The sequence below is a fragment of the Vigna unguiculata genome, chromosome 5 (genome assembly GCF_037176805.1).
Source record: "Vigna unguiculata cultivar grain cowpea cultivar isolate G323 ecotype 2 chromosome 5, ASM3717680v1, whole genome shotgun sequence".
Lineage (NCBI taxonomy): Eukaryota > Viridiplantae > Streptophyta > Magnoliopsida > Fabales > Fabaceae > Vigna > Vigna unguiculata.
In genome coordinates, this window is record NC_140796.1 from 43,123,397 (window position 1) to 43,139,729 (window position 16,333).

The window sequence follows — 16,333 nt, forward strand, 5'->3', positions numbered from 1 at the left end:
TTTTAGGGATTCTTTATGAAATTTGTAACACCCCATTTAAATAATAACATATAGTAAATGGAATATTACACAGAATAATATAGGGAGCCAAGATGCGGAGTATAAAATCACTCCTTAAAGATACCCAAGGTACTTAGAATGGAATCCTGAGGCACACCACGATGTCAATACAAGATAGGGTACAAAGTTCAACAATAATCAAATTAAGATTAAAAGACAAGTCAATACATGGGCCATAGCTCTAAGAGAAAGCCCAGATAAACGGAATCCAACCCAGACAAGCTATGCAGCGGAATCACCATTTCAGTATTGACCACGAGGATTTCTCGCATATGCCCACATTAATAAATTGATGAACATCGCAAAAAGAGAAAACCACACAAACAGAACATACAACAAACAAAAGGGTAAGCTAGAGTAGAAAATAGTTTATCATACAATTGCATACACTTTCATAATCCAAAATGCATATGTCAACCAATCATGTTATGACCTGCACACAATACACTAAGACTCGAGACACAACTCATCCGGATACATATAATTAGTCAGATTCAACGGATGCTTGCACTTGTGGTGGCCTTTACTGCTCTACCGAGCTGTTCTACTGAGCTAATTGTTACATGTGTTTCATTCCCCACACACAAGGTTAGCCCTTAAAGTGTTTCAGGCCTCCTACTACTCTCACCACTAGAGTCAGTACGTTCTATGTGAGACTAATTGACTCCTTAGAGTGTCCGGATGCAATCCTTACCTTGAATCCTTACTAAATTATATAAATGAGGCATCACCATGAACTCCCACTAACAGGGGTCTTGTAATTACATCCTGGCCAACTAGGGCATCACCATGAGATCTCACCTAGAGATTCATTGAATTACGCCCTATCCAATGAGGCACCACCACGAAACTATCGTGGAATTACGCCCTAAACATACCAACAACATGTTCCATTCATCAATTTAACATTCATGCTCATACCAATTCCATGTCACTTTTGTAACCAACCATTACATACTCAATCAATGCCAAAATTATGTTAACTCATCATTCTAGTCCATACAATCAGATCTCACATGCATATTCATATGCTTCATACTTAAAATAGGGTAATTCCAACCCAAACTTACAATTAACAACCAAAAACATGGAAAGAACAGCCATGGATCAAATTCCTGCACTAGTCTCGCTCAAGCCAAGGACCCTCGCTCAGGCGAAAGAGGTCTTTCGCTTAAGCTATAGGTCTTCTCTTAGGCGAGACTGCCAACAGAGAGCCCTGCAAGACTCATGATTTCTCGCATAAGTGAGCCCTTCTCGCCTGAGCGAGGCCACCCCTCGCCCAAAGGTGAGGTTCCTCGCCTGGGCTACAACTACAACGACGTGCCTCAAGCTCCCACGCGTTCTCGCTTAGGCGAGCCCCTCTCGCCTGAGCGAGATAGTACCTCGCTCAAAATGAGAGCTCTCTACCTGAGCGAGAGCTCGAGTACGAACTTAGGACTATTCCTGCAAGTCTCGCCTAGGCGAGACAGACTCGCTTGGGCGAAAACGTCGGGTCTCGCCATTGTTCTTCCTGCAACAGCCATACATTCATACCCAAACAACAATACAAGGCCATCCAAACATTTACAGTAGTACATCAACCATACAATCGTGAAAGCAGTAGCAAAATAAGCAAGAACCGAAATAAATAAGCAAGCCCTAGCTTCCCTTACCTGGAAAGAGCTAGCCAAATAACTCGTATACGCAAACAGTGAGCACCATAGCTCCGGGAACAACTTAGTGAGCTGGAAAAATAACAGAACGGAACAGAACAAGGTCATTGAGATGAGCCTTAAAGGAAACACGAAAATAAAGCTAGGGGAGAACTAATATGAGCTAAGAAGCAACTTATATGGAGCGGAAAAAGTTTGAGCTTGCTTAAAAGGACTAGGAGCTAAACTCTAGTAGAGCACAATTTGGGAGAGACGAAGAGGAACAAGATAGTTGTTTTCTGAAAGTGAGAAGAATAAGTGAGGTTAGGGCAATTTAGGGTCCTTGGTGTAAGACCCGAGAAAATTAAATAGTTAATTAAATAATTATTTAATAAATGCGGGTAATAGAAGCATTTAAAGTATTTAATGTGGATTGTCATGATGTGGAAAAGTGCTAGCTCATGTGGTTGAGAGTACTTTGATTGTGTGAGAGAACTTGGGTTTGAGTCCTATGTATGCCATTTGTATGTTATTTAATTTATGAATTTTTATGTTATATATTTGAATGAGTGACATGATCACATAACCTTAGAATTGAAGGAACTATCACAATTGTAAATTGGTTGAATTGGTTGAATTGGTTGTGCACTTACTTTGTGATTGAAGGATTGTGAGTTCAAACCTTGTTTAGAACTAATTAATTCTCTTTTTGCCAAATTTTCCTTTGGCATGAATATGAAAGGGTTAGAAACCCTAACAACCAAAGGAGAGGTAACCTAAGGGCTAGAAAACACTTGGATAATTAATCATTGATTAGCCTTAATCTACTTTTTTATTAAAAATTCGTTTTAAGGCATTAAGGGGTAATTAGGAGAGAGTAATTGTGAGAGAGAAAAGGAATTAGAGAAAAGAGGTTGGGATTTGCGTGTGAGGGTTTGGCAGAAGTTTTTCCAAAAGCAATTCGCACTGTATGGAACAAGAAGTTGGAGTGCAAACCATTGTTAGAGTGCAACCAAAGGACAATGGTGATTTTGGGTTAGAGGCACGTTCAATTCGAATTTGGAGCGAGGATTAGAGGTAAGGGGAGTTGTTTTGATGTTTTTGATTTATGCATAATGTACCGTGTTGATATGAATTGGATTACATGAGTTTCCATGTTGCATTGTGCCATTTTTGCGAGTTTTTGGGAATCTACCCAGAAACCGCCTGGCGGGCATGCATGTGCCGCTAGGCGGCACATCAGCGTTGGCCAGTTCTGGGTGTTTGTGTTTGAGTTGCTTGGCGGCGAGTTAAATCCGCCAGGCGGTGCAAGTTGTATGACGTTGTTTTGACGTGTTTTTGTGATTTTTGTGGTGTGTTGCTATTTCCTTCAGGACGATATGTCTATTGGTTGTAGTAAGTGATGATATGCTTGGTATTATGTGCTTGTGATCATAAATGGTGATTTGAACTTGGGGAATCCCTAATAGAATGGGTAATTTCATTTAATTGTTGGGTTCATAAGGGACGTGAATTGGGATAGGGGACGCTTGATATTAGTTGGCAAAAAACTATGGGAAATCTGGAAATGCATTAGTGCAAAACCATAGTGTCGGAGATGATTGGATCTACAAGTGTGGGAAAGGGTTCACGAGTGTAGGAAATTTGGGGTCTTTACCCATATTCTGGTATGCCGCCTGGCGGCATCTCATTGGCCGCCAGGCAAGAGCGGCGTTGCGGGTCTGACATGGTGGGTTTGGTTAATCTGCCTTGGGGAAAAAGGAAAACTGACGGGCGGATGAGTGAGGAATGAAATTGGCAGGAAAAAAAAGGATATTAGCGAAGGAAGATGGAGTGTAGTGAAATAGAGACAATATAGTAGTCACAAGGATGTACTTAGGGTGATGAAGTCTAGAAATTCATGGACTCTAGGAATGGATAATAATTTGCATAAAGTGGTGTAGGAATTGGATTTCTCATAATTGAGTAAGTAGCCTGGCGGAGTTAACAAAATAAGTTTATATGAGTTGTGTAGCCTAAAGTGGTGCAGGAATTGGATTTCTCATAATTGAGTAAGTACAATGGAATGGATTAGGTAATCTTCTTAAGTTTGGTTGAACAACTATGAGTGAAGGAGGATTTTGGTGAATCAAATGGTGAGGATAAAAGAGTATATGATTGAGGTATAGGTAACTAAAGTGATAGTGGGATGATTACATAACTAGCCGGTCTTGAAAACATATGTGATAGGTACTATAGAGCAATCTGGTTTGTAGAACCAACTGCATCGAGTGCCAAACTAGCAGAAGAGTGTCTCTGGTATAGCGCCTGGCGGTCTGCTGTTAACCACCAAGCGATAGAGACAACTGTAGAGGTCCATGTACTGTGCGGTGCCTAGCGGCAGGGTGTGCTCCGCTAGGCGGTGACAGAAAAACAGTGGTGCTGGAAGGGCGCTGGTGCCTGGCGGTGAGCTGGTAGCGCCAGGCGGTCTGGACTGATTTCGCCTGGCGGCATGTTGACTGGGCCAGGCGAAGATGTTGTTGTTCCTGATTTGTTTGTGTGTTGTTTTGAGCAATGATACTACACTTGGATCGAGAGATGCTGTGCCATGAGCGGGTAGGTTCATGGATGGTGGTTAACATGTGATGATATGAGCGGGGAACTCTCACATAGGGATACGAGCGAGGTAGGTTCGTATGTTCCGTGCTCACGTTTGAGAGATGCCACGTGCGGGGAGGTACGGGGCTGGTGCATCACATGTGTTGGACTACGGGCGGGTAGGTCCGTAGAGCAGGACTACGAGCGGAGAGGTTCGTAGAGTAGGACTACGAGCGGGGAGGTTCGTAGAGGCAGGACCACAAGCGGGCAGGTTCGTGTGAGCATCACATTCTCGAGTCCAAGGCTAACCTTTTGTGTGAACTGAAGGCTATACAGCCTTGGGGTTAAGGTCTTGGCCAAGAACTAAGTAGGTTGATTAGACGGGTGTATGATTTATCTGGTGTTAATATATATATATATATATATATATATATATGTTGTTTTAAATTTCTCAGCTCACCCTTTCTGTTTGTGTATGACGATGATCGTGTGATTCGTTACACGGGAGCAGATATTGATACAGGTGATGCTGAGGATGCACAGGCGACGGAGTGAGGGCTAGCTGGGATTAGAGCTAGGAGTTTTCACTATATATTTATGATGCTTTCATTCATGGTTTTGAAATTTTGGAAATTGTAAAGCTTTAATACTACTATTTTATAAATTTTTGCGCGTGTTTCTATATTTTAGTTTTCCCGCGTTTGGGAATAATAATACTGCGACTTTTGAGATTTAATTGTCTATTATAATTATTTATTTAAGTAATATTCCTAGGGATGTTACACTTGCCCCCCTTTGGGACAGTCCTAGGCCCAACTGATTTGGGGCAGCTCTTACAGAATAAGGCCAGAAAATAAATGGGCCTTACAAAATTGGTATGAACTCTAATTATAATTTTTCCCGAATTATTATAACCCTTAATTATGAAATTTAGGGATTTTGTGTTTTCTCCTACCGATGATAAATTTTTAAAATTTTTGATTTTATACAGTGTTGCTTATTTAAGAAAAGTTGGTAAGGGTTTTGTTATGTTTTGCAATGTAAATGTGATAATTGTGATTTGTGAATACAGATTTTATCTTTTTCTAAATAGGTGATAGGTGTTAAATTTATATTAGAAAGATTACGATAAAGAGTAAAAGAATTGATTCTTTTACTAAAGAGAAAAGTTTGTGATAAAGATGAGAAATAATGCATCTATGTTAACTAAAATTGAGAATTTAATGAGAAAACCAAGAATTCAAGACAAATGAAAAACAAATATCTAAAATTCCTAGAGTTACATATAATGAATTTAAAAATTCATTAGAACGTGATCCGGGAAAAACATCCTCACATCTGACAATACCCACCAAATCAAATTGATGAGGTACGAAGGACTTATCTAAAATTGTATTTGTGGTTTGGTATCATGATATAATAGCGAATGATAATCACGTTTTTTTGAATTCTACTATTATGTGTGCTTGTTTTAAGCAGAGGAAATGAAGTTTTATTTTAACTAAAAAAGTTTATATATAAAAATCTAATTTGGCACCCCAAATTTTTTGTCCAAGTTCCGCCACTGCCCACCGGATAACGGGTATAATATCGTACTCATATCCATATCCAATTTCTTTACTACTTCAATATTAATTTAAATTATTTTTTATAAAATAATAAAAACTTACAATAAAAAAAAATAATATTATCAAATATTCAATATTAAAAAATAATTATTTTTTTAATAATAAATACTTTAAAATAAATTATAATTATTTACATTTTAAATTAAAATAATAAATAAAATTTTATAAGAATGGAAACATTTATTAAATTTGTTTAATTAAACGGAGTTGATATAACCGAAACCCAAACTCAACAACAATAACTAAAACCGTTTCTCCTTCTTCACTCCCACACTCTCTTCCACTGCTCTGATGGCCACTTCTCGCAAGGTCTTGGTTCCAATCGCAGATGGCACCGAGCCCATGGAGGCTGTCATCATCGCCGACGTCCTCCGCCGCGCCGGCGCCATCGTCACCATCGCCTCCGCCTCCGCCAGCCTTACCGTCCTAGCTCGCTTCGATGTCAAGATCGTCGCAGACGTCTTCGTCTCCGACATCGTCGACACATCGTTTGACCTCATCGCAATCCCTGTACCTCTCCTTCGACGTGTTTTTCGAGAGATTGTATTTAACGTCGATAATCGAATTTAAGACGTTTTCCATTAATTGATTAGCTATTAGTTGTGAATTTAATTGTTATTTAACGTCATGGATAGAATGACTTAATTCAGATTAGTCTATCATTGAGTTCATGAGGAGTGCCATGCATGTGTGTGTCGTTCAATCACCAAGTATGATTATGATTTCTCATTAATTGACTGTGTAAAAAAATTTACACTGATAAAGCATCACTATTAAACAGTTTTTAGAAGGTAAGAGGTAAACACTGACGTTTAAAATCTTAGGGACTAATATGCTGTTTACTAATTATTATTGTTGTGATTTGTGCGTGTAGGGAGGGATACCGGGTGTTGAAAATCTGAGGGACTGTAAGGTTTTGGAAGGGTTGGTGAAGAAGCATGTGGAGGAAGGACGGCTTTATGCCGCGGTGTGTGCTGCTCCTGCGGTAGTGCTTGGGCCTTGGGGTTTGGTGAATGGATTAAAGGTAAAGTTTGCTATGCAGTCCACTTTGTTATGTTGTGTTGCTGCTGGTGATGGTTTTGGTGACTGTGTGTGGTTGTTGGACAGGCGACTTGTTTTCCTTCATTGATGGAGAAATTGGCCTCTTACGGAGCCACTACTGTCGAGTCTAGGGTGCAGGTGGATGGGAAATTAGTGACCAGTCGAGCGCCGGGAACTACCATGGAGTTTGCTGTTGCGCTGATTGAGCAGTTATTGGGAAAAGTGAAAGCAGAACATGTTGCTGGCCCGCTGGTGAGGGTTTCATTCGTGCCTTGACAATTCTTGTTGTTTTTTAAATGCAGAAAAATGTAGTATACACGAACCTGTTGCATTTCAGGTGACTGGTGGGTGGAATTAATCTAAACTATATAATTATATGTGGGTTATCAGATTAGGTTGAAATGATATTGATCATCACCGATGTAAAATTAAATGGTCCTGATTAGTTCATCTCTCCTGTCATGCTATCACCGGATAGCTTGATACCCTTTTTATATCTACAAGGTTGGTGTCTACTTATAACTGATAATATGCTTTATCTGTCGGTATCCGGGGGAATAATCTGGGAATTAATATGGTTGGAAAATCCTCTCTGACATGTTTTGTGATATCTGGAAATAAAAAATAGATGTGTTTGGTATTTGAAGACAATAATTCGAGGAAAAAAGTTCCATATATGAACATATTTGAGTCTTTGTCTACATGTCAAAGATGAATTTGTTCCTGAAACCAGGCAGAGAAAAATTTACTCAAAACAAAAAGCTGTTGTGGTTTATGATTAAGGTCTTATTTCGATAAGCTCCTCCATAAATATTAATAGAAGTAAACAACTAGATGGTGAAATGAATTGAGGTTTTCCCAAAAGCTAAAACCACCTCATGCACTTCAACTTTGGAAAAATTAAAAAGAGTGCTTCTTCAAAAGTTAAGTGCTTGAGTTTATCCAAACAAGGTCTAATATTGTAAATTTCCTAGCTGTTATGATTAATTACAAAAGATAGACAGCCATGGAATTGAAACATCGAGTGTTCATAATTGGATGAAGCTAGATGTACTTTGTTATGCTCTACCATTGTCAACATGCAGACATGTATATTGTTAACTCCTTGGCAAGTGTACCAAGTTGTCCAAGTATACAATTAATAACTTATCTAGATTGAAAAATATTTCCATAAATTTGGTAGTATGTGCAAGAAAGTAAATGTATGCATGAACAAGTAAACACTTTGGAAATTATGAACGCTCAGAAGAGAGAAAAGATTAGAAATGATATGGATTGGTACTGTTGGGGTTAGATTTCACCACCTCACTCTCATGCATTTAATCACTCAACTCATTTCCATTATAATGCCAAAGTCAAACCACAAGTTTACTCAAACTCTAATCCCTTAGTAGAATGAGCACAGATTTTCTTATTAAGAATCAATTTCTTGAACCCCTAATAAACAAACCTGTTTTAGTAAATAGGGTTTAAGACAACTAATGAGTCAAACTCCACTCTTAGATGCAAGCTTCATTAGGTATCTTGTTTTCCAACACCTAATGAACCAAGTATCAAGCTATGTGCGATCGAACTAAAACAAGCATTAAGCACAAAAAAAAAATACGAACATTCGATGGAAAAGCATATAAATATATATACACACACACACACGTGTGTGTGTGTGTCTGACTTTGTGGCGCTGGCGTGGCTTTTGTGGTGCATAATGTAGCAGATCTTTTAACAGATCTTTTAAAACTTCACATTTTGGTTTTTCTTCTTGTGTTCGCTGGATTGACAACTTCTTTGGTTTGAAACAAAAAATTCTTGCTCAATCGTTAGATTAATATAATCCAAAATGTAATTATTTACAAAAGCAAGGTAAAAAATAAAGGTTTTAAACAGGTTAAAAGTTAGAAAAGAGTTGATTTTGTTAATAAAAGATAATTAAAATAATGGTAAAAATTAACATTATCATATATCCACATAAAGAGGGAGGGGGAACTAAGTGTTTGACAGTCCCTTAAAATGCAACACATGTTTGTGCTACATTGTTGAAGTTTGACAGTAAAGACTTTGTGGGAGAGGTCACCCTCTTTGCTCCTCGTCCTTCCTTCCCTGGGGTGGAACCAAATGAAGAGAAAAATAAATTCTATCACATATAAGATAAGCTTATTGGTAATGGATAAGCAAATTGTTGCACATGGGTGCATTGGGTCTTCTACTATTGAATGTTTGAGATACAATAGAAGTGCTATTTTTTAATGCTTTATTATATCATATTCTTTCTATGATGTAAATTATTGTCCTTTCTCTCATCAAGTTTGTGTGTAATTGAATGTTTAGGTCATGCGTTACAATCATGATGACGAACATACTTTCAAGGAGTTTAACCTAGTGCAGTGGACATGTGACAATCCACCCAAGGTGAGGTGTTGACATTTTTTTCGTACAATTTCTGTGTATTGACAAGAATATCTCTGAATGGAAGTTGGTCTATCATTATTTTGAATTTCTTTGGAAGGAGTGTGTATGCACCCTTCAAATATAAATTTTATCATTGGTATTTGCACTGATCTTCTTTTCAGATTCTTGTACCAATTACTTATGGTAGTGAGGAAATGGAAACTGTGATCATCATTGATATTTTGCGAAGGGCAAAGGCAAATGTTGTGGTTACTGCTGCTATTCGTGAAGAGGTTACGGGATTACACGGTGTTAATCTGGTAGCAGACACGCTCATTAAAGAAGCAGTCCAACTTTCATACGACCTTGTTGTCTTACCTGTAAGATGTCTTCTTATTTATGTCCAAGTATTGAATTAGTACATAACATTTAGTTTGCGTATATATTCAATTTTCTACAGGGTGGAGATAATGGTGCCGCATCACTTACAAACGAATATTACTTGGTGAAATTGCTGGAAAAACAAAGAGATTCAAACAAATATTATGGAGCAATTTGTGCATCGGTCACCACAATCTTTGAGCGGCATGGTTTGCTCAAGGTATTTGTTTTCTCGGTCAATCCGTGATCCTAAGCATGATTTAGTAAAATGATAATAATATATGTACAATTCTCTTAGTTGCATGTAAATTGATATAAGTACATTTGGTTTGGTTTTCTGTAATCAATTTGGTCACTTGTCCTGCAACAACCAACAAGGTTTAGAAACATGCACATGGTGTTCAAGTTCATTTAGACACTCTCTGTTGCTAATTCCCTTGTGGAGTCTTCATTCTAATTATTTTGTGGTTATAAAATGTTTGCTTGCCTTAAATATTTCCTTAAACTTTATCTCAAATGTATGCTTCTCCGATTGTACCATGGTGTTAATTCGAGACACGGTTCTTTATTTTCTTCAATATAGGGTAAAAAGGCCACTGCCTATCCTTTAAAGTGCAACATGTTACTTGATCAGAGTGCAGCAGAAAACAGAGTGGTAGTTGATGGGAATCTCATTACCAGTAAAAGCCCAGGAACGGGCATTGAGTTTGCATTAGCTATTGTGGAGAAGTTGTTTGGACGCCAGTTAGCTCTAGATATTGCAAAGGCATTAGTGTTCTAGCTATTGTGGAGAAGCTGTTTGGATGCTAGTTAGTTCTAGATATTGCAAAGGAACAAGTGTTCGCTCGCCCCATAGGATTTTTTAATGCGAAGCTTTTTGTACTGAGGCATTATTATATATTTGTGTATGAATAATTGAGTAACGGGAAGAATGTGGTTTGTTGGTAACCTTGATTTCTCTTTGGTAGTTGCTTTCCATATGTTGTGGAATCTAAATTACTTAAAAGAAAAATATATTTTCACTCCTAACCCTTGTAATAAAATTATAATAATATTAATGTATACGTAACATTAGACTTGTCAAGAAAGGATAGGTAATATATCACTATTCTTGCTTAAATGGAAGGGAAGAGTTCCATTGGATCTATGTCGTGGTTATAATGTTGCTTTAGACAAGGAAATGTTGATTTTCTTTATGGTTTTTTGTTGAATCTACATTTTACCTTATAAATTAAAATATGCAACTTAGGGCTAGGCTCCAAGAGTTATATTGAATTTACTTTTTTATTTTTTTTTCCTATTTACTTTGCAATTCCAAAAATATCTCTGTAAAATACTCGTTTGGGCGGGGACTTCCAAATACATCGTAAGCTAGACCTGTACTGACAAATAACCAACCTGCAATGAATAGGGAGGGTATAGTAATGCTATGAATAATCCAGTATCGGATACTGGTAATAATATCAGCAAAAGAACGTTCTCCTGTGCTTCCAGACATCTTGAACTCCACATATTCTTATACAGTCAAAAGGGGGGGATCGAGTCCATAAAAGACGAGATCAGTAAGGCGAAATTTACTGAAATAGAATCCTTGTTAGATCGTCCATTTTGTACCAACGGTGTCTTTTGAGTATACCGAATCAGTATAGCTATCCTTCTTCTAACAGTGATTCTAAAGATTTGTACTAGAGTTTGAGAACAAAATATTTTCAACTTTTTTTTTGAACAAATATTTGAAATCAAGAAGCAATTTGAAAGAAGTGGGCAATTATAAAAGCATGAAACAAAAATCTTAGTGTTAACGAGACTTCAGAAATAACACCCGAGGGAAAAAAATTTGCCTAATCTGTTCATGGATGTTCACCTCCAAGAATCTTGAAAAGAATAGTTATCCTTTCGGTGACACCGGAGTTTTGAGGTAGAAAAGGTGAGTTTGTGACTTGTATTTGTGTCACCGGATTTCCACCCATCCATAATTTGAACTGACATTGAATATTCAATCCGTCCATGATATTTTGATACAATGTTATTAAATATTCAATGCATATCCCCTTGTTATGCTCTGTTTATAATGGTCTGCAACTACATTTTTGTATTCGGAAATGATATTTAAACAAAATTTTTTTACAAGATTTTGGCAAATCTGACATGGGAAATGACTTTTAAAATTTTTCTTACAAAATGCTTTAATAAGTGAACGGTTACACGTGCGGGGGTTGCGTAGTTTGGAAATTGAAAGAGAGAATTGAATTAGAGAGAGAAAGGGAGAAAGGGCGAAACAGAGAAGTGAAAGAGAGAGAGAAAACCAAGTGCTTATCGCCGGAGTAACCAGATTAAGAGAGCCACCGACCTGAAGTTCTCACTGGCAAGCATTTCGTCATCCACACCGGAGGTCACTTACACTATTCCCATACACTATCATTCATCCAGATCGTTGTATTCAGAGTTCGGTGTGGGTTTGCCGAGACTACGAGTCGTCAACGACAAGGATATCGTCATCCATAGCATTGCATTGTAAGTTTGCTTTGCTTCCATTAGACATTTCACTACTGTGTTCGATGATGATGAATGTAATTTCGTTTTCATAAAGTTTTGAGCTTTTGTGCCAAAAAGTTGCTTTTGAAGATTTTCGTTTTTCATGGAAGTTTGGAAAACTGATTTGGTGGTGTTGTCGTGAGTGTTTTATGGATTTTTAGTGGTCATTTTTGTAGTTCGCTGTTGTGTGTTCTAGTGTTGTGGCTCTTTGCAAATTTTGAAGAGAGCACGTGTTTTGTATTTCCATATTTGGGTCTTGGTGTGTTGTTGTTTGGATTTTAATTTTGTAGTGAGTTATTTGATTGTTATGTAATTTGTGCGGTTTCGGCAAAAGGTGGTTTTTGATATGTGGTGGTTCAACAATGTCCTATGATTTGTATTCCGTGTTGTGTAAGAAATGTCCTTTAGTTTGTATTGCTATTTGGAATAATGACATTGATTGCAATTATTTTGCAATAGTAGGATATGAAAACGTTATGGCTGGTCAATTTGGATTTAATGACAAGGTATTGACATGGTGTTATTTCTATATTCTGTTGTCATTCTTTTGTTGTCAAAATTAAAATGAAGTATTAATTTTTACAATTTTGTTGATTGTTAGGCTTGATTGCGTACATTTTGTTACACAAAGTGCATTGCCGAAATGAATGGATTGAAGATACACCATTCAAATGGTGTTTGCACATGCGAAAACCATTACAGACATGTAATCCACTTTTGCTTGAGATGTTGAAGCGTTGGTTACCTGCTCAGGAATTGTTTCGTGTGATGCAACGGTCTACCCCGTTTACTTGTGCTGACATTTGCATGTGTTTAAGATTGAGGGTTGTTGGGTTAGATGTAGATTTTGATAAAAATGTTTGTGGGGTAGTGGGTGGACTTTTTGAAAGACAAAATAATAATTGTTGAAACTGTTATTGAAATCATTAAGAGTTTGGTTGAGAGTGATTCTGATGAAGTTGATAACGTATGTTGTTTGTACATATTTGTTTGTTTTGTTGTGCTTTACTTTTCTAGGAATTCAAAAACTATTAGTAATATTTCTTGTAGTGTTTTAGATGATATAGACAAGTTGTCAAATTACAATTGGGGTAAAACAGTTCATAGTTATTTGGTTAAAAGTTTAAGTCGTTCGTTTTTGGCACTCGGGTAGACAGAGCTTTGCCTAAGTGGGTCAGCAACAGTTTTGCAGGTACACAGTACTTCATTTAATTAGTATTTTTATTTGTACTATGTTTAAAATCTTGTAATCTAACATGTTGTTTGGTGTAGATTTGGGCTGTAGAAAGACTTTCTTTGTGTGGACCAGAATTGCAGTTAATGTTTCTGAGAATATTGGCCTGGCCGGATGTTCACTTCAAGTAAAGACGCATTGAGAAGCTATTCCAAGAGAGCCAAGTAAAAGTCCATAAAATTTATGGTTTATAACAATGTTTACTATTTTTTAACACTAAGTTCTTTGTTTTGATGCCATTTTAACACTAAGTTCTTCAAATGCTTCTTTTACAACATCATGACGAAGTTCTTCATCTGACACTGCCATACCAACAACACACTGTACAAAACAACAAATAATTATAAACGAAATTGCACTATGTAACTTCAAACAAAAACAAAAAAGATATTTTTAAGCATGACCTCACTATATTCTTATGAAATGCACTCCTTATGACTTTGTCACCAACTCTCACATTCATCCAATGCAATAGTCGAGGGAACTTGTTCATCTTGCATGTGAACTTTGAGTTGCAAACAAGTAAATGATCAAATGACCATAATTGCAAAAAAACCAAATAAATTACAACGTCATCTTAAGCAAAATCAACATCATTACTTAAACACAATAACAAACAATAATGTCTTTACCTAGAGCAGATAAACACATCCTACAACATGGAAATGCCTTGAACTTGATTCATTCTTCAAAGCCAATGAAGCAATGCACAAGTACTAACCAAGTACTCATACACTAATGTACCCCAATTATATTTGCCGATATTGTCCATATCATCAAATATCTTAAAAATTATTGGGAAAACACTACCCTTCTTATTGGGCAACAAAAATTCTGATATCCCTAACAAAATGTAGATCTTGCAAAATACTTCTACACCACCAACATCATCATCAAATTTCAAAAGATAATCATATATCAACTTAACATTAACTGTTTCACCCCAAAAAATATTCCAATTATCACTATCCACAACTGTCTCATTTAAATCAATTCTTTCACCCAAAACCCTCAAACATAACCCTAAACAAACATCTAATAGATTAAATTCTATGACTTGGCCACCAACATCAAAACCGCCCCTTCTTTCAACCAATTTATAACATAAATGACTTAGAAGATTCCTACTTATCTTGACCGAATCATTTAACATGGTGAACCACCAAAAAGGTGTGGCTGCAATATACTCCTTCTGTTGCACACTTAATCTATTGTTTAAAGCACTGATAAACTTCGTTTTGCAGCAATGACAAAATAACATATGAAAAACATAACAAACAGGTAAACGACATTCATTATAATTGAAGAAAGATTAATACATCACTCCAAATTAACACACCTTCTTCTCCTCAGTGCAATCAACATATCCACCACGTTTGCTGTCCATTTTGTACTCCTACACCACCATACATATCAAACAAACCACCCGCATCACACAATATCACATGTAAAGGCAATAATAAATTAATCCCACATCAATAACCTTTACACACATCAGACAACCAAATCAACTACCAACATTTAAGCAAACACAAAGATAAAATTTTCATTGACCAAGCATATCATACAAACAACACACATCACCAACAACCACATGGAGAGAGCCAACAATACATTAACCACAGATCAATAAACTTTACACACACACGCCAATGAAATCAAACTCCCCCAATTCAATCAAAATTTCAAAACTAAATTAAATCATTCTCTACCCATTCAAATCCATTATACCAACGAAATATGTTACCTTTGGGTTAAATAAATGAAATGGGCTCACAGAAGGGTTCAATGCTACGGTAGACACGATGAAATGGTTGTCGTCGACGACTTCCGCTACCCGCTGTCTCCGGTAACCCACCCAAACGGCTGCAATGCGTCGAACTTTCCACCACTAGTCTGCAGTGCCTCACTTCTCTCACTCTCTCGTTGTCTTCAATGGTTGTTCCTCTCTTCTTTCTTTGCAGCACTCGTTCTCTCTCAGTCTCTGTCTCCACCACTGCTCCAAACTCTCTGTATTTCGGTGTCTCTCTCTCTTTCACTTTCTGCCCGCAATGCTCCAAGGGATTACTGTCTTTCGCTCCCTCTGTGTCTCCTGCTACTCTGGCGAGAGTGTGGCAGAACTTCGTTTTCTCTCTCTCTTTCACTTCTTTCTTTCGCCCGTTTTCCCTTTCTCTCTAATTCACTTCTCCCTTTCAGTTTTCAAAGAAACTAATGCCGCACGTGTAAGCGTTCACTTATTAAAGCTTTTTGTAATAAAAATTTTAAAAGTTTGTTGCTACGTATGATTTGTCAAAATCTTGTCAAAAAATTTTGTTCAAATATCATTTTCGTTTCGAATTTGGTAATGCATTCTTACTTTTCGGTTGTTGGTAACTGAACTCGTTTATGCAGTGAAGAAAAAAAAAATTGAATATCATTTTTAGTTTCTATCATTCTCTTTGGAGTTGCTTTTAAAGCGAGCAAGTAGTCTTTGCCAAAGTTAGGGACTTAAATATCAATTTAACAATGAGAGAAGTGTCCGAGAAGGTAATGGAGTGAAGTATGTAGCCCTTAGGAAAGGGCACGAGAAAAGTAAAAAGAGTTGTGAGTTTGACTTTCTCATTTACCACCGTGTAGTTACCGGATCGGGACAAAGAGTACGTATACACTATTTGGCTTCGAATAGAAAGCATTGTAAGTATTGCGTGCAAATAGTTGCATTACATACGAGGAAGTCATGAAGGAGCTAGCAGTACGGAACATTCAGAAGAATCAGACAAAAAATACTAGCTTTTTTTTTTATTGGTACAAATAGTGATAGAGTTTTGTTATCATCGGTTAAAAAACAATAAAAATCCATGGAAAGACTGTAACAAGTACCT

At 37.1% G+C, this 16,333-nt stretch overlaps 1 protein-coding gene across 1 annotated transcript; it reads left to right on the forward strand.

Moving 5' to 3' along the window:
• The first annotated feature begins 6,120 nt into the window (after positions 1 to 6,120).
• LOC114184087 (protein DJ-1 homolog B-like) lies at positions 6,121 to 10,651 on the forward strand. Its single transcript, XM_028071326.2, has 7 exons — positions 6,121 to 6,406; positions 6,771 to 6,920; positions 7,004 to 7,189; positions 9,263 to 9,343; positions 9,505 to 9,702; positions 9,783 to 9,923; positions 10,287 to 10,651. Exons 1-7 carry the CDS (start codon positions 6,188 to 6,190, stop codon positions 10,482 to 10,484), a joined length of 1,173 nt encoding a protein of 390 aa, XP_027927127.1. The 5' UTR covers positions 6,121 to 6,187; the 3' UTR covers positions 10,485 to 10,651.
• The last annotated feature ends 5,682 nt before the right edge of the window (positions 10,652 to 16,333 follow it).